The 23,685-nt window shown below is 39.9% G+C and overlaps 1 protein-coding gene and 1 non-coding gene across 2 annotated transcripts in view; one reads left to right on the forward strand and one right to left on the reverse strand.

Moving 5' to 3' along the window:
- NIBAN1 (niban apoptosis regulator 1) overlaps window positions 1-4,667 on the reverse strand; it is a 108,639-nt gene extending 103,972 nt beyond the window's left edge. The window contains exon 1 of the mRNA XM_016224669.2: window positions 4,415-4,667. Coding sequence (XP_016080155.2) covers window positions 4,415-4,469 — 55 coding nt within the window. The 5' untranslated portion in view covers window positions 4,470-4,667. The remainder of the gene's footprint in view (window positions 1-4,414) is intronic.
- A 15,705-nt stretch (window positions 4,668-20,372) lies between these two features.
- On the forward strand, window positions 20,373-20,482 carry LOC148090918 (U6 spliceosomal RNA). Its single transcript, XR_015716156.1, has one exon. It is a non-coding gene; the product is annotated as a U6 spliceosomal RNA (small nuclear RNA).
- Window positions 20,483-23,685: the final 3,203 nt, after the last annotated feature.

Below are 23,685 nucleotides of genomic sequence, written 5' to 3' on the forward strand. Positions count from 1 at the left end.
GTACCTTGTTTCTTTAAACTGTGTCACCTAGCTTCACTGACCAAAACAAAAATAATTAAAATTTCTGTTTAGGAGATTAAAATCTACCACCAAAAGTCACACTGCATATTTTGTAAAACTTTCACAGTGTATTTATTTTAGTTATATTAGAAACTACTGTTACAGACTGAGTTCCTGCTATTGCCCTTTCTACCTGGGACCCTAGTTCAGATCACCCCAAAGATTACAATAGGAATGAAATTACAATCAATTCAGTAGTCCACAGCAAAAGTTCATTTAAAAATGAAAACCACTAAAATCACTATTGTCATGTTAGGACTTGCTATTACTAACCCACCCTTGATGATGTGGTCTTCTTGCAGCTAAAGCCCATAGAAAAAAGAATTGTTTCATCAAGGGCAGATCTTGATTTAACATCTGACTCTACAAGTTCATCAAAGCATGAATGGTGGTGACCCAAGAAGGGAGAGGTCACTGTTTCTTCCACAAGTACAGAGAAAATGTTAATGTGTCTCAGTTTTGTGTCTTTATTTTTGTTGAACCTAAGAAATTCTCAATTCACACCAAATTCCTAAAATCTTGGTTTCCAGTCACAAAAAACGAAAGGTAATAGGAAGTAATTATTGCCACTAGAAATACCTAATCTGCAATCATTTTCCTAACTTAAAACTCCCACTATCTTCATCGGTAGTTTGGCGTGCTTGAAGGCATTTTTTTGAAATCAAAATACAATGTGATCGATATCCGTTGGTGCATTATTTATCCTGGGTCCTCTCCCTCTTTCTTCCATCCTTGCTACTCACATCTGGGGAGCTGCAATGGCTCGTTTCTCAGGAGGATCCATTCATCTCTACAAATTAGGAACTGAAAGAAATACTCATGGTATAATCTTCACCCACTTCCTACTACCATTACTAGCCAGATAAATCGGGCTCTCAGATAACCTTGTCGTAATTATCCAGATAAATCAGACCAGGTCTGTGCCTGTCTCCTACCAACAAATCAAGACTGAAGACCTAAGCAACTGTGTGGACTGGGGCTACACATCTGGACTGAGAAGCCTGCAAACACGTGCAGCTCCCTCCCACCTTTCTAAGGACTTGACTCTAGACACTGTTACCCGCAGAAGTTTCTTATTCAGCCACCTACGTTAATCCTTACAGAACATACCTGAGAAAATTCCCCTGAGAGAAATACATGTTGTTTTTAAGCTGAAACTCATTTCTTACCTTAAAGCGTCAGAACACTGAGGAGCATTTCAGAGGAAGCCAATGGGCCCTTTGCAGGTTAAGTGTGACTGACTATGCAATAGTAAGTCTCGGGAAAGGACAGTTTTCCTAACGGCTGTTTGCTGCTATCAGGCCTAGAAGTGCCCAGCAGCCCCCACCCAGGACCTGTGTCTCTACAGTTCTCTGCTGCAGCACTGGTTTTCCAGTACCTTCTGACCCTCCATAGGACGTATGTGGAAGAGTTTTCAGGTTTTTCTTTTTTTTCTTTTTTTTAATTCTCACTCAAGGATATTTTTCCCATTGCTTTCAGAGAGACTGGAAATTCCCAGTCAGGGCACATGCCCGGGTTGTGGGCTCGATCCCCAGTCGGGGGCGTGCAGGAGGCAGCTGATCAGTGACTCTCATCATTGATGTTTCTATCTTCTCTTCCTCTCCCTTCCTCTCTCTGAAATCAATAAAAATACATTTAAAAAATAATAATAAAAATTAACTTTGTTGTAAGAAACATGAGTGTGGAAGTAATTTTTAAAACTAGTATCTTTAGAAATGAAGTAAGTCCTTAACACTTCTGATACCCCTTTACCTAGAGATTTACCGAATCCTAAGAAATAATGTACTTTCAAAACATCCATGTGACAAAGATCACTATTCACACAAAGTTTTGAGGCACACAAACCAAATGGCAGCTTTTAAATGATTCACTTAAAAGTAAATATTGATTCAGACAGCTGTTTCTAACACATACAAGATTAAGTTAACAAAACTCGCTCCGCATAGACTGACTAGTTATTCTCCATATGTTAGCAAGTTTATCAAGCTTGAAAGAAACTTACTGTCTCAACTACAAGAGCTTTCAAGTCTATATTATTTCGCTGGCAGCTACTTTATGAGAAACGGATCATAAAATCGTTTTTAAACTTTACTGTCATGCTTTCAATCATTCTGCTTACAATTAAATCGTAGCTTGAGAAATATATGAGCTGAAGGATGGGCAAAGTGGTGAAGACAGGGTTATGGGTTTTTATTTTTCAGGGATCTGGGCTTCCAAGCCATCAGAAAATCACAGCCCCTGACCTTCATTTGCTCATGCACTAACAATTCACAACACGATGCATTTTTCCAATGCACTTTCTTCTTTGGCAAGCCCTGTATGCTCAAATGAGGCAACGTCTCATTTTCTCTGGAGGTATTCTAACTTTAACTCTTCTCTTCCCTCTGTCCCTACATACCTCCAAAGTGCCCTCCCAAACAAAGCACAAAGAGATAAAAAATGAACGAGACTGGAGGGAAATAGTGACCGTTGCTACACAAGTCTTTCCTGCGTGCTTTCAGCTATCTCCTACTTCTTATGTGTAAAAAAAGATAACACATTTTCTTATCACGTGAGTACGGTGTCTGCATCAACAATAGCCAGTTTGGCTCAGTGGTTATAGAGCATCGGCGGGCGGACTGAAGGGTCCCAGGTTCAATTCTGGCCGAAGGCATGTACCTCGGGTTGCAGGTTGGATCCTGGCCCCAGCCGGGGTGCATGTGGGAGGCAACCAATCAATGTGCCTTTCTCACATCGATGTTTCTCCCTCTCTCTCTCTCTCTCTCTCTCTTCTCTCTCTCTCTCTTCCACTCTCTCTGAAAAGCAATGGAAAAAATATCCTCAGGTGAAGATTAAAACAACAACAAACAATAACCATGACCCTGAGGTCTTCTTCAAGCAAGTTAATCCCTCTCGTGGCTGGGACTCCCAGTGATGACTGTTGATGGCCGTGCTTCAACATTAGGTGCTTTTAAGATTTTCAGTGAGGCGAAGTCTTATAAAATAAGTGCCATAAACATGTTTTGCCGATAACTCAGTGCAAGCCCCTTCACACTATGTTCTTCTGCATTGTTCTTTCAGTCCCCTGCACACTGGTGGAAACAACAAGCCCACAGCCAAACGTGTAAGACTAAGGCTGGCTTAGTTTATAATATAAATAAGCTCTTTTATAATATAAATAAGCCATCCGTCTTTCTCCCATTTTAAATAAACAACAGCGAAGGGATACTTGACCACGTTTTCTCCCCTGGCAGTATGGGTTGTGGATGACCTTCTAGTTCTAAAGACAACAGAGCTGGAACCTGCAGAACCAATTACACTTCGCTCAAGCACCCTGACCTGATACCTTTTTCAAATGAGTGTAAGTGTTGTGGTGGCTAAAAACAAATACTGAATAAGAACAGTCAATAGCTGCTTTCTTCTTAGAAAAAGATTCGGGGGGGGGCCAGAAAGAGGTATCAGGAAGAACTTAGCCGGTTTAGAAAGGTCTTTCTAAAGCCAGAGAAATGCTAAATTCACAAATTAACCCAACATAAGGTAGCGGTTGTGGCCAAGGTAGTGAGGAGGGAAGACAGGGAGGCCAAGTACCCCCGGGGAGATAGAGTCATGATTTCCTGCAGTTTCACTTCAGTTTGGTGGTGGTTTTTCTTCTCCCTCGCACACTTTTCTGAGTCACCACATCTCTGAAAGTCTCTCAAAATGAGTTTCTCCGTCTCTATGACTTTAGCAACAGTTACAAAACACGCTAGTGTTCCTCTTTTGCAGCGCCGGTCCCCGGGGAGGGAAGGGAACCCTTACAACCTGCGAGCGTAATGACACTGTCCTTGCCGCCTCTGGTGAAATCATCCCCCAAGTGACCGCTCTGAAGTTCCAGGGCAGCTGTGGCCAAGGCGGCGTTTTTAGAAAACCCGGCCAGCGTGACCAGGCGGGAGATTCTGCTCCACAGGCCGGGAATCCCCAGGGAAATCTCCAGAAACCAGGGATATCCCCGCGGTTCCCTGCGGCGAGCTCAGAAAGAACTCAGAACCAAGCAGCCCTGGCACAGGAGGGACAGGTGTTTCCAGGCGGAGGGCAGGCCAGAGCCCCCCACACACATAACTGCCCCCCCAGGCGGGGGGCACAGAGGAAGGGGGTCGTGCCCCACGCGGCAGCCCGCACCTGCGCCCCCCCCCCGCCTCCCGCGGCGCTTCCCCAGCCTCCCGGGCGCCCCCCAGCCGAGCGCGCTGGGTGGAGCCCGCGCGCCCCCGCGCAGAGGTGGAGAGGGAGGCGTGGGAGCGGGGGCGCGCTGCGGGCAGCCTCTCGGGGCGCCCCCTCTGGGCCAGGGCTCCCGCAGCCCGTCTGGCTTAAGGGTCTCCCGCACCCCCAGGCGGCTTACCTCGGATGTAGGCGCACTTGCCCTCGTCCAGCTGGCTGGAGGCCGAGGAGCCCATGGCTGCGGGGCGCGCGGGGGCAGAGCGCGGAGGCGGCCGGGCCCACACCCCGGGCGGCGCTGACGGCTCCGGTGGGCACCCGCTGCTCGCTCCTGGAGGCCGAGGCGACTGGCCACGGGGCTCTGCAGTTAAAAGGACAACTTCCTCCGACAGGCGCCGCCTCCTGGGACGCCTCCTCCAGGTCCGCGCCCTCCTAGGAGCCGGGGGCTGGCCCCGGGCGCCTTCCCGCCCTCGCTGCGCGGCTGAGCTCCGACGGGGCGTCTAGCCTGGAAGCGCTTCCCGCGCCTTCGCTTTGCTGGCTTCAGCTTCTCATTCTCAGCGGCTTCGGGCAGCCTAGAAACACCTAGGGGTCAGTGGACCATTTCCCCCGGCGGCTGGAAACATCTGTGAGCTGGAACCCTCCCCGCGCACATCCCACCAGGTGGCCTTCTAGATCTCAGGGCTTCGCATGCCCTCGAGCATCACCTAAATTTAGAAATGCAAAATTCCAAGCCCCTCCCTCTCTGCCTCAGCTACGCGCGCGCGCACACACACACACACACACACACACACACACACACACACACACACACCACGGTCCCAATCAGAAACTCTGGGAGTGGGGCCCAGCAATCTTGTGTTTTCACAGGCACCCCAGGTAATTCTGACACCTGCTGAAGTTTGACAACCAAGGATAAACTGTACCTTCCTGCAGGCAAGAAGTTAGGCCAAGAAGGGAGTTGGGGAATGAAGGGAAAAAAGGAAGAGAAATTGAAAAACTTAGGGGAAACCCAGGGCTGGGTTCTACAGAATGCTCCCAGCAGTGGAACTTCCAAAGACTTGATCAGTCTGTTCTTACACCTTTAGGTTCAGCTCCTCTCCTTGGCACACTGGAAATAGCTTATTAGAAAGGGCATCTGTTCTTTTCCCACAGCCACTGTTTAGCTTGGCAGCCTCTCCCACATAAGAACCAGCTTGGGCAGGAGGGTCACCACTCATTTCTTCCTATTCTTAGTAGACTTTTAATGACTCCTGTTGACTTAACCTCCAAGGTCAAATGGTCTGTACACATAAGAAGGAAGCCTGAGGAAGACTTTGAAGGCTCTTCCCTCCAGAGTTAATTCACTAGGATTTTAACACAAAGATTTCCCACACCTCACACCCAATCTCTCACACCTTACATTCCAGTCCATCCACAAATCCTCTCAGTTTTGCAGTTGACCCTTAAATAACATGGGTTTGAGCCTCGCAGGTCCACTTATATGAAGATGTTTTTCAATAAATATACAGTCAGACTTCAGTATCTCCCCCAGTTTCAAATTTGTGGATTTTGTTATCCATGGGGATCCTGGAACCAATTCCCTGTGGATACTGAGCAATTGGGGATTCAAAAGTCATACATGGATTTTCTATTGGGAGCATTGATGCCTCTAATCCTCTGTGTTGTTCAAGGGTCAACTGTACTTTCAAAATATCTTTAATGTCCAACCATTTCTCATCCCCTCCGCTGTTATCACCCCCATCATTTCTCATCTGGATAATTACAATAGCCTCCTAACTATTCTCCCTTCTTCAGAGAAAAATCCACAAAGTTTATCACTGACAGTAGGCCCGAATTCTTCTGTGCCCTCATCTATGACAACTCTCCCCTTCCTCACTCTGTTCCAGCCCCAGTGGCCTTTTTTCTCTGCTAAGACCACACCAAATTCAGGGCCTTTGCACATGCTGTTCCTTTGCCTGGGGAACTCTTCCCTTAGATATTCACATGGTTCACTCTCATTTCATTTAAATCTCCACTTAAATGCTAACACCTCAGAGAGTCTTTCTTGACCCCCATATTTAAAAACCAGCACTCATCAAATAAGCAAGGCAGAGAAATACAAATATCACATGATCTCACTTATATGTGGAATTTAAAGAACTTAATAAACTGATGAACAGAAATGATTCAATGACATGGAAGCGCGGATCAGACTGATGAATCTCAGAGGGATGGAGGAGGGCGGGTGGGTGGAGGGAGAGAGGTTAACCAGAGAACTTATATGCATATATGCACAACCCAAGGACACAGACAATGGTGTGGAGAGGGACTGGGGAGGGGGGTGGGATGGGGTGGAATGGGTCATTGGAGAAAAAAAGGGACATCTAATATTTTGAACAAAAATAAATATTAAAAATTAAAATAGAAACCAGCCCTCATCTCTCTCTGCTCCTTCCCTTCATATTTCTATTTGTATCACTTAGCATCATCTGACATATATTTCTCTGTCTGATTCTCCCCACTGAGACAGAAACTGCATAAGGTCAGGGATTTTCTCTGTTGATATTGTTTCTTGTTTTTTTTTAATATTTCCTTTTTATTATTTTTTTTCTTTAAGGGCAAGGATTTTTATTCATTATGTTCTCTGATGTTTCTCAAATGCCTAGAACAGCACCTGGCACATAGTGGGTATTCAGTAAATAACCATTGAATAAACGAATGAATGAAATATAAAATATAAGAATCTGGACTCAATCAAAGCTGTGATCTCAATGACTAACATGCATTTCAGGTAACTAACTACACGCGCAATGATTTAAACTATTCAATGTTCAATTCTTTTCTCAATATTGGCTCTTAGAAGTAAGCACATCTCCTCAGAGTAGTTTCTTTTTATTCTATAAATTGCTGTAATTGTGCCCCAGAATACTGTTCTTATTATTAAAGAAAACTAATTTGGATCTTCAACCAGAATTCAGTTTTAGCTTGTCACCTTTTGTTTGGGAACACTCTGAGAAAAGACTGATTATTCTGACCTCTCATTCTTTGTTAATGTGCAGCATTCACAGAGGGAACAAGGTACAAGGAAGGATTTGTATGATGTAGTATTAACAAGCTTTGTAACCCAACAGTTCCAGCTTTGAATCCTAGTCTGATAACTTAATAGCCATTGGACCTGGTCAAGTTGCTCAACTTACCTCTCTCAGTCTCCTTATCTGTTAAATAGAGCTAATAACACCTTATGGGCTATTGTCAAAATTAAATTTGATCAGGTCTGTGAGGCACTTGCCATACTCCCGGGAACACAGTGTTCAGTAAATGGAAGCTAGTATTGTTATTATCAATAAGAACAGGAGTGGTCAAGGAAGCAATTTTTTAGAGAAAGTGGAATTTTAATTGAGCCTTGAAAATCATTAAGAAAGGACTTCTGTTCCCTTTTTTCACCCAAACAAATAAAGCACTTTTTCCCAATCGGTTTACGGAAAAAAATTAAGGAATTCATTATTTTCGTCGTAGTATTTAACATTTGCAAATCCTATGTGGGCATCATTTTATTAATCACACACTAAAAATGAGTCTCCAAGCAATTCAAGAACTTTATGAGCCAGATTCAACTTCATATGATTCAAATCAGCTAGTTGAGAAAATTTCCTATGCAATGTCAGGTTTTGTACTGTATCAATATATTTTGTATTAAAATACTCTTAAGACCATTTCTTTCCGGTAAATAACACATACTAAAAGAATTGCTTTTTTTTAACATCTTAATTGAGATACATTCACACACCATGAAATTCACCTATTTAGATTACCTTTTCTTAAAGGAACAAATGAGTTCAATACACGTTTAGTACCTTTAAAATGTGTGTTTGGGGATTTCATTGCATGTCATAGAACTTTGAATCCCCTGGTTGCCGTGTTCTCATTGGAGACAGCGACATCTGTCTACTTGGACAGTTAGTGACTTTAACCAGAGGAGGGACAATCTCAAACTTTTTTTTTACCAAGAGAGAACATGTAGAAGATGGAATCCAACTTCTGCTCATCAATGATTCTTGAGAGGAGGTTTTCAGGAGCTCCAGGGGTATGTGGAATTTTTATTAGAAAACATTGATTTTTCTTATTGAGAAACGTTGCTTTTGCTTAACGTACTATTCAAATATGAATCATCAAAATTTTATATAGATCTCTAGGATTGCATAAGACCTTGGACACTGAGTCCAAATATTTTAACAAAAATCAATGAAGGCTTAAAACTAAGACTGACAAACTCTAGAACCAAAGGGATATTGAGATGCGTAGATACAAATCTTCAAATCTGACAAAGACCAGATCAGCACAGTTGCCCTTGTAAAAGTTATAACCATATTATTGCCATAGATAAGGGTTCCTCTGAAGGCAAGGCTCTGAAGGCAAGGCCTTGAATTGGGCAAGTTGTTAGTTTAGTACCAGTGCACAAAGGGAAGAGTGCCACCTGCTGGACCAGCAATGATACTCCATGCGGGGGCAGGACTTAATGGTCGTGAAGGAAATGACACAGCCTCTGGTCCAGATCAAATTCATAGGCTTGCACTTCAATTAGTTTAACAGTTACATTCAGCTATCTGTTACAAATGTCTTTTGCTTGGCTGACAAGTGAATTACTCTTCCAGGACAGACTTTTCTGGTTGAATTAATGTGGAGGGCTAATTTTATTTATAATCCAAGCTTATATTTACTGTTTATATCACATTTTGAAGTAAATTATAATCTGTTTTGTGAAGCACAGTCTTTTGAATTCTTGGAGTTACAGTGAACTCTTTCCCTTGTAGTGCAGGTCACCAACACATTAACTCTCCTAGTCGAGTAGCAATAGTTGTGAAAAGTAAGATGCCAGAGCTGACTTCTGTTCTGGTGTCTTGAATGGGGAGATGGAAGTATTGGCAAGAAACCCCAAGGGGATGCAGGAACAGTGGGACTGGTCCACCGAGGTGGGAAGGGATATTACATCACGACATTGCTTAGAATTTCTGTACTTGATGATAAATATAAGGCAAGCTGACTTAGTTTTATCAGTGTTTTTCTGTTCTCTACAGGCAGTGCACCCTTTATTGCTTGAACCAAGGATGGAGCATTCCCACAGCATCTTGAATACACCTCCAAATAGTTGCAATCACAAATGGTGTGGGCAGTAAGGCAGAGATGTCCAGATTTATAAGCCTTGCACATGGCAAGAATATAATCTCTTCTACATTGGATTGATTTATTTATTGTACCTGCTTAAAACTGTCTTCATCCATGCTACCTTAAATGCCTTTTCTTATTTTGACATTGTACACATTTTTAGTTCATTTAGGTTACAAATGATAAAGCTATCATAGTAAATGCCTTAAGGTGAATCTATTGAATAGATTACAGACTCCTAAAATTCAGCTAAAAATCAGCTCACTGCAAGAACAACAGTTCTGAAGGAGAAGAGCATAATCTAGGAGCATGAAGGCCTTTAAATACATTTGGTGAGTTTATTTCCAAATGGGCCAATTGGAATCTTGCCTAGGATTTCTCTATTGTAGCTGTTGAAAAAGACTGTTTCTGGGGTTGATAAGCTGGTAGGATATGAATGCTGAGCTGCTTAGTGGACATTTCTCCACCAGAAAGAGAGCCCCTGATTGAAAGAAAATAATTCTCTGATGACATAGCATTAGTTGAGCCCTGACTTGCCCAGTTACATGAAAGAATAAATGCTCCCCTTTTTCGTTTGTTATGTAAATTTGAATTGGACTTCGGCCTTCCTTTCCAACCAAAAGCATTTTGACTAATATCAGGCTTTAAATACAGGGCTTATATGCAAAATTGAAACATTCTATAACTATACTATATGCCTTTATATAATTGGTTAAAGCAAATACAAGTAGACATTGCTTTCTATGAGTGATTTGCAGCATATGCCAACAAATGGCAGTTAGCACAATATATAACAATTCATTTCTCTTTCCTTAGTCATTTTTCATTCTCTGTAGTTAGGTCTGAAAGTGATTTATTTTCATTCTAGACACTTGATTAAGTATTGTGTCTACATATACATTAATTCCAATTCAGATTTTAAATCAGCTCAAATTTTAGCAAAAGAATTAGCAATGCTTCTGCAAATCATGACCTGAATGTCTTTAAATAGAGTCCCTTGTTACTCTAATTTTATTCATTTTTTTAAAAAATTGGATTCATAAAATTCAAATTTTTATGTCAAGTCATGCTGCAATTAAATTAGGAAGCATGGCAGAGTTTGGATTAGAACTAAATCAGATTTGCAGAAATTCTGCAGCCTTAATGGTTAAGTTTTACATGGTTTTATTAAAGTTATAGCCACATAAATCGTATCACTTAATCCTAGAATTCTTGGAAATTAACTACTGTAAGAGCAATAACTTTAACTTAGAGAGAGCCCAGTGTAGATAAACTAAGTAGTATTGAGAAAGCTGCCCTGAAAGTGTAGCATCAGTAAAAAACAACCCGTGTAAACAAGGATGGCACCAGCCTTCTGGGTTTCTGTGTTTGTGTGTTTGTTAAGGCTTATGCACTATCATCTCGAGGGTTATGACTTGGCTTCTAATGCCTAGAACAGCACCAAGCTTATAGTCAGCACTCAAGAAAGGCTCGTTGAATGAATGAATGTTCTACATAAATACAAATCTTTGGTGCAACAAGATTTTCCCTGTAATTGCTAGGGGTTCTAAGATAGTTATTGTGGTGGACTGAGCCCGAAGGAATTTTAGGTATCTTTTTTCCCCTCAAGTTTCCTCATCTTAATATTGAAGAAAATGAGATCAGAAGAGGTAAAGTGACTGCCCAAAACAGATGGGGTAATAAATCCGTTAACAAGCATTCGTGGAATACCCACTACTGGGCACTGTACTTAGGCGCTGTCTCAGATAATGGGGGTAGAGCAGAGCATAAGACAGCCCAAATCTCTGTCTTCAAAAGAACGTATATTCCAGTGGGGACAGAGGATCAACATGTCAATGAATAAATAAGATAATTTCAGGTCCTGATCAATGATGCTGTGTAAATACTAATATACAACATTGTGGTGGAGCATGATGGAGGGAGGGAAGAGACACAATTGAATTAGTGGGATTCTCGTGTATGCTGAGCCCTGAGTAATGAGGGCACCCACACCAGTGTGTGGAGGAAGAATGTTCTAGTGTAAGTGCAAAGGTCCTAAGAGGGCAACAAGCTTGGTGTGCTTGATGGAAAGAAAAACCACCACAGCGCTTCAACTGGAATGAACAGGGGAGAAAATGACAGAGATGAGGTTAGGTGGGTGGACACCACATGCTGTAGAGCCCTGTGTGTGTATCAGGAAAAGGAGTTTGGTTTTATTACAGAGGGTGATAAGACACCGTTTTAAAGGTTTTGAGGAGTCATACAATCCAATTTTCGTTTTAGAAAAATCACACAGACTGCTGTGTGGAGAAGAGACTAGAAGGAGATAAGGGAGAGGTTGTGAAGCTGATTGGAAGACTGTCCTAGAAATCCAGGATGGACGGTGGTCGCTCGGACTAGGTAGGATGTAGCAGTAACTGGACTCAAAGCATGTTTTGTAAGTATCTGTAGGACTTTCTGGTGGGCCCTGGCCAGGTGGCTCAGTTGGTTAGAGCCTTGTTCTGATACACCAAGGACTTTCTGGTAAATGCACGTGAGCATTTAGGCAAATGAAGATGCCATCTACACTAATGGGGACAACTTTGGGAAAAATGAACTGGGAGAATAGAAGAAATTATTAGCTCTCCTTTGGACATGTTAAGCTTGACGCTCAAGTGGAAATGCCGAAAGGTAGTTGGATAAATAAGTGCAGACCTCAGGACAGAGGCCAGGGGAGGAGGTATGGATTTAGAAGTCATCGGTCAATGGATCATATTTAAAACCATGGTGCTAGGAGAGAGTGCAAGAAGAAAGGAGAGGAGAACTGAGGCCAGAGCCTGCAGCCCTGCAAGAGGTCTGCTGGGGGGGAGGGTTGGGGGGAGGGGGGGTTGGAGGGGTTGGGGGGGGCGGGGAGCCAGGAAGGGGGCTGAGAAAGAGTTGCAAAACAAGTCAGGGGAAAATCAGAAGAGTCTCACTTCACTGCTGTCTACACAGGCGACCTTCCTAAGAATTGTTTATCAATGTGGGAACGGGAGAATGAAAGGCTGACTGAAGTTGAAGGAGGTGAGACTGGGAGGCAAGGACCAAAAGTAGCTTTTAGAAATTCTTCCACTGTTCCAGGGAGAAAGATGGAGCGGTGATGGGGGGGAGGGGGGGACCAGGAGAGCTGTTAGGCTGCTGATGGAAGCAGCCCAGGAGAGGGGAAGCAATGGATGAAGGAGGGCAAGGGGATGACAAAGCTATGCAGAAGGGTTGGACTTTTGCCTTGATAGAGCAGGGATGCATCTCCCACCACAGCTCAAGGGAGAGACAGGGGCCCGGGTTCAGATGCAGGTGGGCTGCAGGAGTTGGTAAGGAGATGAGATAGTTCATGGCTACTTCCATGGGAGTTGAATCTAATTTTCCCCAATTCTACTCCCGAGTGTAACCACATAGCCTCCATTAGAACAATGAAGTCACATTTGTCGTACTGGGCACAATAGCTGTTGAAAGATATGACCTGATGGATTTACAGTGTGAAAATACACTGTGACCCTGGTCATCTGAGTTTAGTGGTACAAAAATTTCATTATCTAGTTAAATGAATTCTTATAGCACTAAGCTTGTTTTGAGGGCATTGTAAAAGAGGCACAGCCCTCAGTTTTCAGTTTGAATAAAGAATAAAGTCAACATACTGAAAAGTGAAAAAAAAACCAGGGTCCTTGAAGTCACTGTTGAACCACTGAATTAACTCTCTGGGATGACCTTATCTCAGATTTTTTTGTTACGTGAGTTAATAAATGTATTGAATTTTAAAGCTGTTTTTTGTTAGCTTTTGTTACTTATAGCTGACAGCATTTTAACTGGTATAGTATTTTATTGCAACAACTGGTAGCCATCTGTGAAAAAAACCCTCAAACTTAACATAAAAATAGATTCCTGATAGATGAAAATATAATTTAAAAAGTACTGCTCAAAGCTATGGGAAAATTCTTCTATAATCTTAAATTAGCAAAAGCTGTTCCAAGTACAACACAAAAGAGTTGAGGCTCCATCTGGATGGAATAATTGTTGAATAAACCATGATACTTTAAGACATGTTGCCATGTTTATGTGGGGGTGGGGGAATGGATACCAAACATGTCCACACTATACATACTCTGTATAAGAATATGGCTCTATGTCCATTGGATTCTTTTTTATTTTACTATAAAATTTCTTAGATATTTGATTTTTTTAAAGATGTCAATTTTATTATCAATATAACACAACATAAAAAACCCTGGAGGCCATAGAAGGAAAGATTGATAAATCCATATAAATATTTTAAATTCTTCATTAAAAAAACACACACACATTACAAGTCAAAAGACAAATGAAAAGTTGGAAAAAATTGCAATTTTGAAACAGAGATGAAAGGCTGACTTCCCCAATATGTCGAAAATTCCTTTAAGTCTATTAAAAAATACCACCACCAAAATAGAAAATGATAAAGGATATTAATAGGTGTGTTGGCAAACAAATGGCTCTTAAATATAGGAAAAGATGCTCAATTTACCCATTAAAAGAGGACATCACATTAAAACTGTACTGAAATACTATTTTTTGGATCACATCTTCTGTTAGGGAAAGTGTGGGAAACAGGCCCCCAGACGCTGCTGGCCACGGTGTAAATTGATACAACTGAGGAGTAATTTGCATATCCATGGACATTACGAATGTGCATGCTCCTCGAGGGAGCAACTCCACTTTAGGAATGTATCCTATAGAATCATGTGTACACTTGTAAAATGACCTTCGTACAAGGTCACTCTTTTTGCATTATCTGTGAAAAGATGTTTTGCAATTCTCAAAGTGATTATAGTCTTTATTCCTAACTCTCGCCTGAGAAAAAGGAGGGTTTGTCAATAATAGATGAATATGAACATAACTCCTGTGGTCTTTCTATTGGGTGTGACTTACCGACAGGTTTCTCAGGAGATGAAGGCAACCAATGACCTTCTTAGAATTATGGGCTCATGGTTTGGCCTTGACACTGTTCCATTAGAAATAACGATGGAAAATCTAACCAGAGCCGTTAACAGAATGGCCCGCTGAGCTACTAGAACCAAGAATGCCCAGCAAAAAAATCCTTAGATTCCCTAGTCTGGGTAGCCCTTGAGAACAGAATTGCCTTAGATGATTTGCTTGCAGCCCAGGGAGGAAAGCGAATAAATAGCCTCTACCTTATCAGAGAGGCAAAACCATCAACAGACAAGGGAGAGATTTCACTAAATTAAGGGCACTTAGTAGTGGCAATTAACAAGTACATTGCTTCGCACATCAAAAAGCACTTAAATAGCTATTTATTTTGCTGCACTTAGCTACTTAACACATTATAAGGCTATTAAATATATGAAAGGCTTTAGCACTAAACTGTGGTCCCTCAAAACACAAAATTCGTTACACAGATCTAATGCTATTTCTCATTTTCAAATAAATGTCAGCCTTGAAACTATCCATTTTCTCAAAATTGTCCAAGAGTTATTTTTTATTCTAGTGCCCTTGGACCTTGTGTCTCCATTTTCTGTTTTTCATCTTCTGGGGCCTGGCTTGAATTATTATTTGCTAAAAATAGCAAACTACAGATTGTTTACTTCATATCTAACAGTACCCTCAGTGAGAGTGAAAACTGTTATATATAACTAAGCAAATTACGCTACTATAAAGTCAAATTATGGTGAGTCCAGAAAAGATAGATAATTACAGGTCAGGGTCACTAGGCTATCTACCAAGAACTTGGTGACTAACAAAATAGGTAACACTTATTGGCCATCTATCATGTCTAGTCATTTCAGATACATGTTCTTTAAGCCTTGCAACCTGGCTGCAGGTGAGTTTACACACCCCTATTTTAGAGTTTTGGAAACGAGGCTGTCCCTCACCCCAAAATTAAACAGCTAGGAGGTGACAGAACTTGATATAAACTCAGTTTTTTTCTGACTCAAAAGCCTATGTTCTTAATACACTGAGATTTTGTCACACACTACTGCTTTTCACTTTAATATACACATTTGCACTCTGGGTGTTTTTATCTGAAATTAGGAATTAAGGCGTTTTCTTAATACTGTGGCTCAGTGAGCATTAGACTACTTCCAAAAAAACATGCCATGAGTTTTAAGTAATTTTAATACTTCCAAGAAATATTTAAATTATTTTTCAAATAACAACCTTATTTACGTTTTAGTTGATGAACTATACACATTTTCCAGACATTACTTATTGAATTCTTGCAGGTTTTAATTTTTCCCAAAACATAAAGAAATATACAAAATAATTTTTAAAATTTGTTTCTTAACAATTATTATTGAGAAAAATTTTAGTTATCATCACTCCTTTGTTTTCCTAATCCCTTTCATGCTATACAATAGTGCTCTTGCCTCTTGCTCCTGCCCATCCACATATAAACACACATCCAGGCCCAGCTGGCATGGCTCAGTGGTTGAGCATTGACCTATGATCCCGGAGATTGCGGTTCAATTTCCTGTGAGGGCACATACCTGGGTTGCAGGCTCAATCCCCAGTGGGGGCCATGCAGGAGGCAGCCGATCAATGACTCTCTCATCAATGATATTTCTCTCTCTCTCCCTCTCCCTTCCTCGCTCGGAAATCAATAAAAACATGTATTAAACACATACCCAGGACCACAAACACAAGAGTCCCTGATGACCTCCCATCTACAAAGTTAAAGGATAGTGCTTTTTTCTCTCTCTGTTCTTTATAGAAGGAATTTCAGATATGGATTAGCCATAAGTTTCCTGACCTACAGAATCTTTGGCTGAGCAATGCTGCTGACCTGAATCAAATAAATTTCAGTGACTTAACATGAAATTTTTAATGTAAATTTGTTATTGTGGTTAAAGAGGGGCTATGCTAAATATGCAATGAATTACATTTAATTAATGCAACATTCGTTATTGTATTAAAGATTAATACCAAATGAGGAACACCAAAGGTTGCTAGAACACCACAAATCTAGGCAATTGGGGGGGCATCTGAGCTTTTAAGGTTTTGCTGCTAGATTGACAAAAAAAATTTTTTTTAAAAAATATATATTTATTGATTTCAGAGAGAGGAAAAGAGAGGGAGAGAGAAAGATAGAAACATCAATGATGAGAGAGTCATTGATCGACGCCCTCTTGCATGCCCCCGACTGGGGATCTAGCCCACCACCCGGGCATGTGCCCTGACCGGGAATCAAACCCCAGTCACCTGGATCCTGGGTCAATGCTCAACCGCTGAGCCACACCCGGCCAGGCGACAAAAAATTTTAAAGTTTCAATATCCATTATGGAGGAGATTTCAGGGGAAGTCACTTTTATCACTATAAGTGAACAAACAGTTAATATAACTTTTCAGTTGAAAAATTTGATAATGTTATCAAAAACATTAAAATGATTAAACTCTTAGATGATCAGTATTTACTCTGTAAGGAGTGTATCCCACAGAAATATGCACTGTTGAAGAGATTCACATGTAAGGATGTACATAAAGCTTATGTACACAAGATTTATGTACAAGGTTGTTTACCATAGATTATTGATATTATAAAAAACTTGAAACAACATAAATATTCAACAATAGGGGATCTGTTTATTAATTGGTGGCACATCAACACGATGGCATACAATAGGCAATATAATATACTAGTTAGAGGGTAGGCTTTCCAATCAGACCAACTAAGATTTCATCTCAATTCAGTCAGATACTTGCTATGTGACTTTCACATCTCCTAACCTCAGATTTTTCATCTGTAGTGATAATAGTACCTACTTCACATAGATATTATAAAAATTTAATGAAATAATGTATGTTTCTAAACACACATTATCTGATACTTGAGAAATACTGTCATTTCTGTCCATTACAAACTATGTTTTAGGTATTATTTCAGAATATGAGAAAATGCTTACAATAGAATAATAAGATTTAAACAATTGCAGCATAATTCAAAAAAGTCTTATAACCTATTGGTATGAATATATTAATGCTCAACTTTTCTTTCTCATTAGCCCCTCGCTGGGTAACTGCAAGACCTCAGCTATGTCTCCCCAATCTTCCCCAGGCATTTCTGGGAAGCCCCAGGTCATATCTCATGTGCATTCCATTCCCACAGCATCCCCATAACTCCTGGTGTCACCTTGTCCAGAGCAATTGGGCTGAAATTTCTTCAGCCTCCAAGACTAGTCCTATTGTTAAATGTGGTCTGAAATTTTCTGCACTCCTTGGCTTTGTCACATGAGCCTAAACTAAAATATTCTTTTACTGTCCATGGAGAATCAATGTTTCCTGGCTTCTAGTAATTATTCCCTCCTTTCATTCTTTTCTTTTTTTTTGGTCATTTGTACCCCAAAATCAACATCTTATATGCTGCCCTATTTTTAAATTTTCTTTCTTAGGTACAGTAAATAGGCATATTTCTTTGCCATTTATTGACTGACTTGTTTACTGACAGTGGCTTCATCTCTTTAATGAGATTATAAACTCATTAGGAGAAGAAGCTAGGTTTTTTTCTTTAACATCCCCCTATAGTGTCCAGTATAATTCTACCATAGACATAAAGTATGAACTCAGGATATTATTAATGCAGTCTCAAAAATTCAATAAGGAATAAATCATGTAATAAAGAACTATGACTCAGCAAGGAATTCTTTTACTCTAAGAGGGTGGGCCCTTATGTGTGTTCCCCACACCACCACTCTCCAGCCCAACCTAAAATAGTGGAAATTTGTTCTGGGCTCCTCTGACCTGACAAATTCCTCCCCAATGTGGGCTGCTGAGGCTGCTGAACCTGAGACATGCTTCCTTAAGGAACAAGGCAGATTGGAGGCATCGGGGTGCTGCATTCAACACGTATTGCCCTCTATCCTTTCTTCTATTTCTTTGCTCAGTTCAAGTGAAAATGAAAATAATCTCAACCAACTTGTCATTCACACCAACAGTTAAAACTGGATCAGCCTTTGTGATCTGACCTAGCTCATGAGGTAGAACTATAAATCCTTTATATACATTTCATCTAATCCTCACAAAACAGGGGTAATGTAGCAGAGACAGTGCTCACCAATGACTCCATAATCTCCTCTACATTTCCAGCCTCCCTTGCACATAGGTTGGGCCATGTGACTAGTTCTGGCCAATGGACTGAGTGGCAATCACATTTGTTTCTTTCAGGCCAAGAATGCCTCCTCCATCACCATCCCTTTCCTGCTATAAAGGCCTTGGATTGGGAGCTATTAGTCACAAAAGAGAGGACAGTTGCCAGATCCACACAGAAATCTACGAGAGCAAAAAATATAATTTCATTATGTTAGAAATTATTACTGTAGCATAGCTTATCCTATTCCGATTGACATAGATGATATTCAGAAAATTTAAAAACTAGTGCTGAATGGGCACTGACTTATCAGAATGAGTGCCATAACCAATAGGAATAGACATTGGTTATAAATAACTGGTATGGCCATATGAGTTCATGCTAGTTGAAGAGCCCAGAAAACCACCCTACAAATTTATCCCAATTTTATGCTTGATGAAACTGAAGTTCAAAGGCGGCCAAGAAGCCTGCCTAAAATCAATACTTGTGATATTTAATCCAACTCTGCTTGATACAAAGCCCACTGTCTGTCTTTCTACTTGCTGAGTGATGCCTAAATGACCTCAACACCTCATCAAAAATTAGGCTGCAATGGAACTATCCAAAAAGCTTAATTGTTTATCTAAACCATGGCAGCATTGCCCAATAGTGTATGTTTATTATTGTTGCGTGTTCTTTGAACACACTCTTGTTTCTGTGTAAAATATCAGCATTATAGCTTGCCTTTTCTTCTAAATGTTCATTCTGTCATTATCATTAACCTGAACTGCATTTTTTACAGCTGGTACACCAAACTTTATGATATAATATATATTTAAAAGGCAAGAGAAGCCTGGCCAGGTGTGGCTCAGGGGTTGAGCATTGACTTAGGATCCAGGAGATCATGTTTTGATTCCCGGTCAGGGCACATGCCTGGGTTGCATGCTTGATCCCCAGTATCTGAACTCAATAAAGATATATTTTAAAAAAACAAACAAAAAAATAAATGAAGCAAGAGAAAATTAAACTAGATGAAATGTTTGGCTTTTGGCACAGTTCTTTTGCTCCTGATGCTCTTTTTTTTTTCTTTTTTTTTTTTTCCTGCTGCTCAGTCTTCATTTAAATTCCTAAGTCTCTTTTCCCCATGACAGGATAATCATCTCCACAGCAACTATTACATCACAAAGGACGATGTCTGTGAGTGAGAGCTGATCAGCAGGAGCTGAGCAACGCTTAAGCGACAGAGATTCTATTTTCATACAAATATGTCTAATTATAATAGGCTAAGGAAGAAACATATCATTCTCCCCCTTACTGCGGACCCCAATACAAGCAGAGCTATCGCTGCATAGTTCCTCACAAAAATAGGCTACCTTCAGCCACAGACAGGTTTAATAAGAGCATATTCCTGTGTAGAGATGATACCACCTGTTACCGCAAGACAAACAAGACTTTCCTCAAGGATCAGGGATAATACAATGAATACAACACTAAAAGTAACCGATCACAGGCTACTAGATAATCGCTGCTCTCAGGGCCTACAAGCTCAGCCCATGCTCCTAGTTTCTGACATGATTACATGAGCAGAAGCTAGCTTTACCCCTAGCAGGCCAATTATACTTAGGCACAGTGCCTGAAGCCCATACTACTTTTAAGGGCCCGTGAAAATGTCTTAATTTTGATTTTTTAAATGGAATTTTTTAAGTGGATATAATTATAGGAAACGTGTAAATTATAATAATGACTCAAGCCTGGATTATAGGTCACAGACATAAAAATAAAATGTGTACATGTGTATAGAGCAGAATAATGAAATAAAAAATAGACTCACATGTACATAGTTGAGTATTTATCAAGGTGCCAAGTCAATTCAATGGGATAGGGAAGTCTTTTAAACAAATGGTGTTGGAACAACTGGAAAATGTATGGAAGAAAACCCAAAAAACCTTGAGTACTTGCTTTGGGGGCACGTACAATAAAATTGGAATGATACAGAAAAAAAAAAAAGCATGGCCTTTGCACAAGAATGACATGCAAATTCAAGAAGTGGTCCATATTTTTCAGGAAGTTGATCTTAAGTGTTTTCTCATCACACAAAAAATTGTAACTATGTGAGGTGATGGATATGTTAATTAGCTTGATTGTGTTAATATCTTTATAATGTGTACATAGTTTTTTTTTAATTAGAGCAAACTGATTAAATAATGGACAAAAACCTAAACAGACACCTCACCCAAGTAGATATTCAGTTGGCAAATAAGCCTGTGAAAAGATGATCTGTGTCATATGTCATTAAGCAGTTGCAAATTAAAATAATAGTGAGATACCAATACCACCTCTTAGAATGGCCCAAATCCAAATGCTGGCCAGGATGTGAAGCAACAGGAACTCTCACTCATTGCTAATGGGCATGCAAAGTGGTACAGCCACTTTAGAAGACAGTTGGGCAGTTTCTTACAAAACTAAACATCTTCTACCATGTGATCGAGCAATTGCACTTCTTGGTATTTATTTACCCAAATGAGTTCAAAAGTTATGTCCACACAAAAACCTGCACGTGGATGTTTACAGCAGCTTTATCCATTAATTGCAAAAACATGGAAGCAACCAAGATGTCCTTCAGTAGGTGGTGGATAAATAAACTGCTATATATCCAGACTACAGAATGTTATTCGGCGCTAAAAAGAAATGAGCTATCAAGCCTTTGAGAACACATGGAAGAACCTTAAATGCATATTACTAAATGAAAGAAACCAATCTGAAAACTCTTCATAATATGTGATCGCAATTATGGGTCATCCTGGAAAAAACAAAACTACAGACAGTAGATCAGTGTTTGTGAGGGGTTGTGGGGAGGGAGGGATGGATATGGAGAACATAGAGGAATTTTAGGGCACTGAAACTACTCTGTACGATACTGCAATGGTGGGTAAATGTCATTATATATTTGTTCACACTCATTGAATGTACAGAACCAGAGTGAACCCTAATGTAAACTATGGATGTTGGGCGATAATGATGTGTCAGTTGCTAACGATGTGTTCACTGATCGTAGCGAATGTGCCACGCTGGTGCAGGATGTTGATAGTGGGAGAGGCTATGCGTATGTAGTGGTAGGGGCTATACAGGAACTCTCCTATACCTTCTGATCAATTTTTCTGTTAACTTACAACTGCTCTTTTCAAAAGTCTATTTAAAATGCAAATCAATATGGTGCGAGGAGGGCACTGACAATAGTAGCTTTAATCCTGGAAATTAGAAGTTGTAGGTCAGTTCACGACGGTGCTAATAGCCAACAACCTCACAAACTCTGTATGTGTCAGATGTGTGCTAAGTATTTTATAAGCACCATCTCACTTAACCTTTACAACAACCCTATGAGGAAGTTACCACCATTATTACCATTTTATTTGATTAGAAAACAGAAGTTTAAAGCATTTCAATACTTGCCTAAGTCACCTCAAGTAATAGGGTGGGAAAATCCATATCCTTAATCACCATTCTAAATTGCCTTTTTACAAATGGGCCTTTAACTAATGAAAACGGTGCTAGGTTTTTTGGGTTTTTAAAAATATCTGTACTAAAATAAAAAGATAAATGTATGAATGATCCAAATAGTGAATATTCATTATACTTAATAATCTCCAATTACTAAACATAATTGGATACAAAGGACTATAGCATAGGAAGCTGTGAAATGGTAGGTTCAGTTTTCAAAGCTCATAAAGACACAGCAGCAGCAAGGATATTATTTCAAGTTTCCTGCTGATTGCCTTTGGAGATAAGCTTTTAGTTCTAAAGTACATTCTGTGTTTTGGGCCTTCTCTTATTACTTATAACGTAGATAAGCTGAGATGGAAAAATCATCAAACTTGCAAAGACTTAGAGAATAGAAGCCACAGCCTACAGGAATATAGTCTTTTAAATTTATTACCTGTTATGCATTGATTTATCACATATGGTGGGAATTTAAACCAGATGTCTGCTTAACAGAGGGGGCCATCCCATGACGGACAGGGGAGAGGAAAGGAATGTGACCTCATCTAGAAAGTAGAGAATGAGAACTTGTAGGTGGTTCAGAAGTTTCCTTTTATGTTAGTTATACAATAGGGTAGAAGTTCTCAGATCATCTTTTCAAATTAACTAGGACTTCACTTCTTAATCTGGAAGTTGTTGAAATTTCTGACTTATAAAGCAATTATTTTCATTTTGAAAAAGATCTAATATTTTCACAGTAACTTTTACTTAATCTAAAGCAAAAAATTCTTGGAAAATACAGCTCTGATATGTAAATATTAACATCTATACATCCCCATTTGCTCATTTTCATGTGAAATTTAGACATAACATTTCAATAGCTAGAATTCCATAGCACATCTTTGTCTGTCATCTGCTTTTTTTTAACTGAAGCTTTAAAATATCTTTCAAGTCATATTTAAGTACTAAAAGTAATTTCATTTTAAGGATGTACAGCTAAGAAAAAAGTTTTTTTTCACATTAGCATAACAAATGATCAAGTCTCTAGTTATATAATTTTTTTATTTTTCAAAACTTTAAACTTATTAGTGGAAGAAATATTTCTCATAATAAACGTTTTGGTTTAGAAACAGTCTTGGATCAAAAAGTACACAATAGGGAATAACTTTGCAGGCACTCCTCTATTTTTGAGGGGAAATTATCTTGAAAATCATTAATTAATTGAGCAAAGATGCCTCTCTCAAAAGTACTTGTGATTTAGTTTTCGGTACATTTTTACTGTACATTTATGTTTCTAGTTCTCTTGCTGTGACCCCAAGGGACATTTGAGCCATATTTGGAGGAAGGTCAATTCTCCTGAACTTAGCTAAATATATTACCCACGTTTTTTACCATAGGGTGATCTCAAAGAGTCTGGAAAATAAAAATTCCCTGAAATAGTGGTGTATAAGACGGAAAATGCAAACATTTGATTCTCAACCACAATTGGTACTTGCTTCTGGCAATCATGTGCTAAATCAGTAGGAATGTCTTGAGGGAGTAGCAAGGAGTCTAATTAGCAAACAACTCCTGATATTTCCCCTAGAGATTGTGGGACATGTTAGTGAGACATAAAGTAGGAGACTAGAATCCCAAAATAATTATATAGGTCTTAGAATTATTTTGAAGGGTTGCTATTTGAGGGATCTATAATCATTGGTTGGTTCCTGTTTTGCCTAAATTCTTACTAAGTAGGGTTAGGAATGTTTAAAGGAATGGTGATTGAGGTCTAATAATACGCCATTCGA

Source organism: Miniopterus natalensis, chromosome 19 (genome assembly GCF_054644295.1).
Source record: "Miniopterus natalensis isolate mMinNat1 chromosome 19, mMinNat1.hap1, whole genome shotgun sequence".
In the NCBI taxonomy this organism is placed as follows: Eukaryota; Metazoa; Chordata; class Mammalia; order Chiroptera; family Miniopteridae; genus Miniopterus; species Miniopterus natalensis.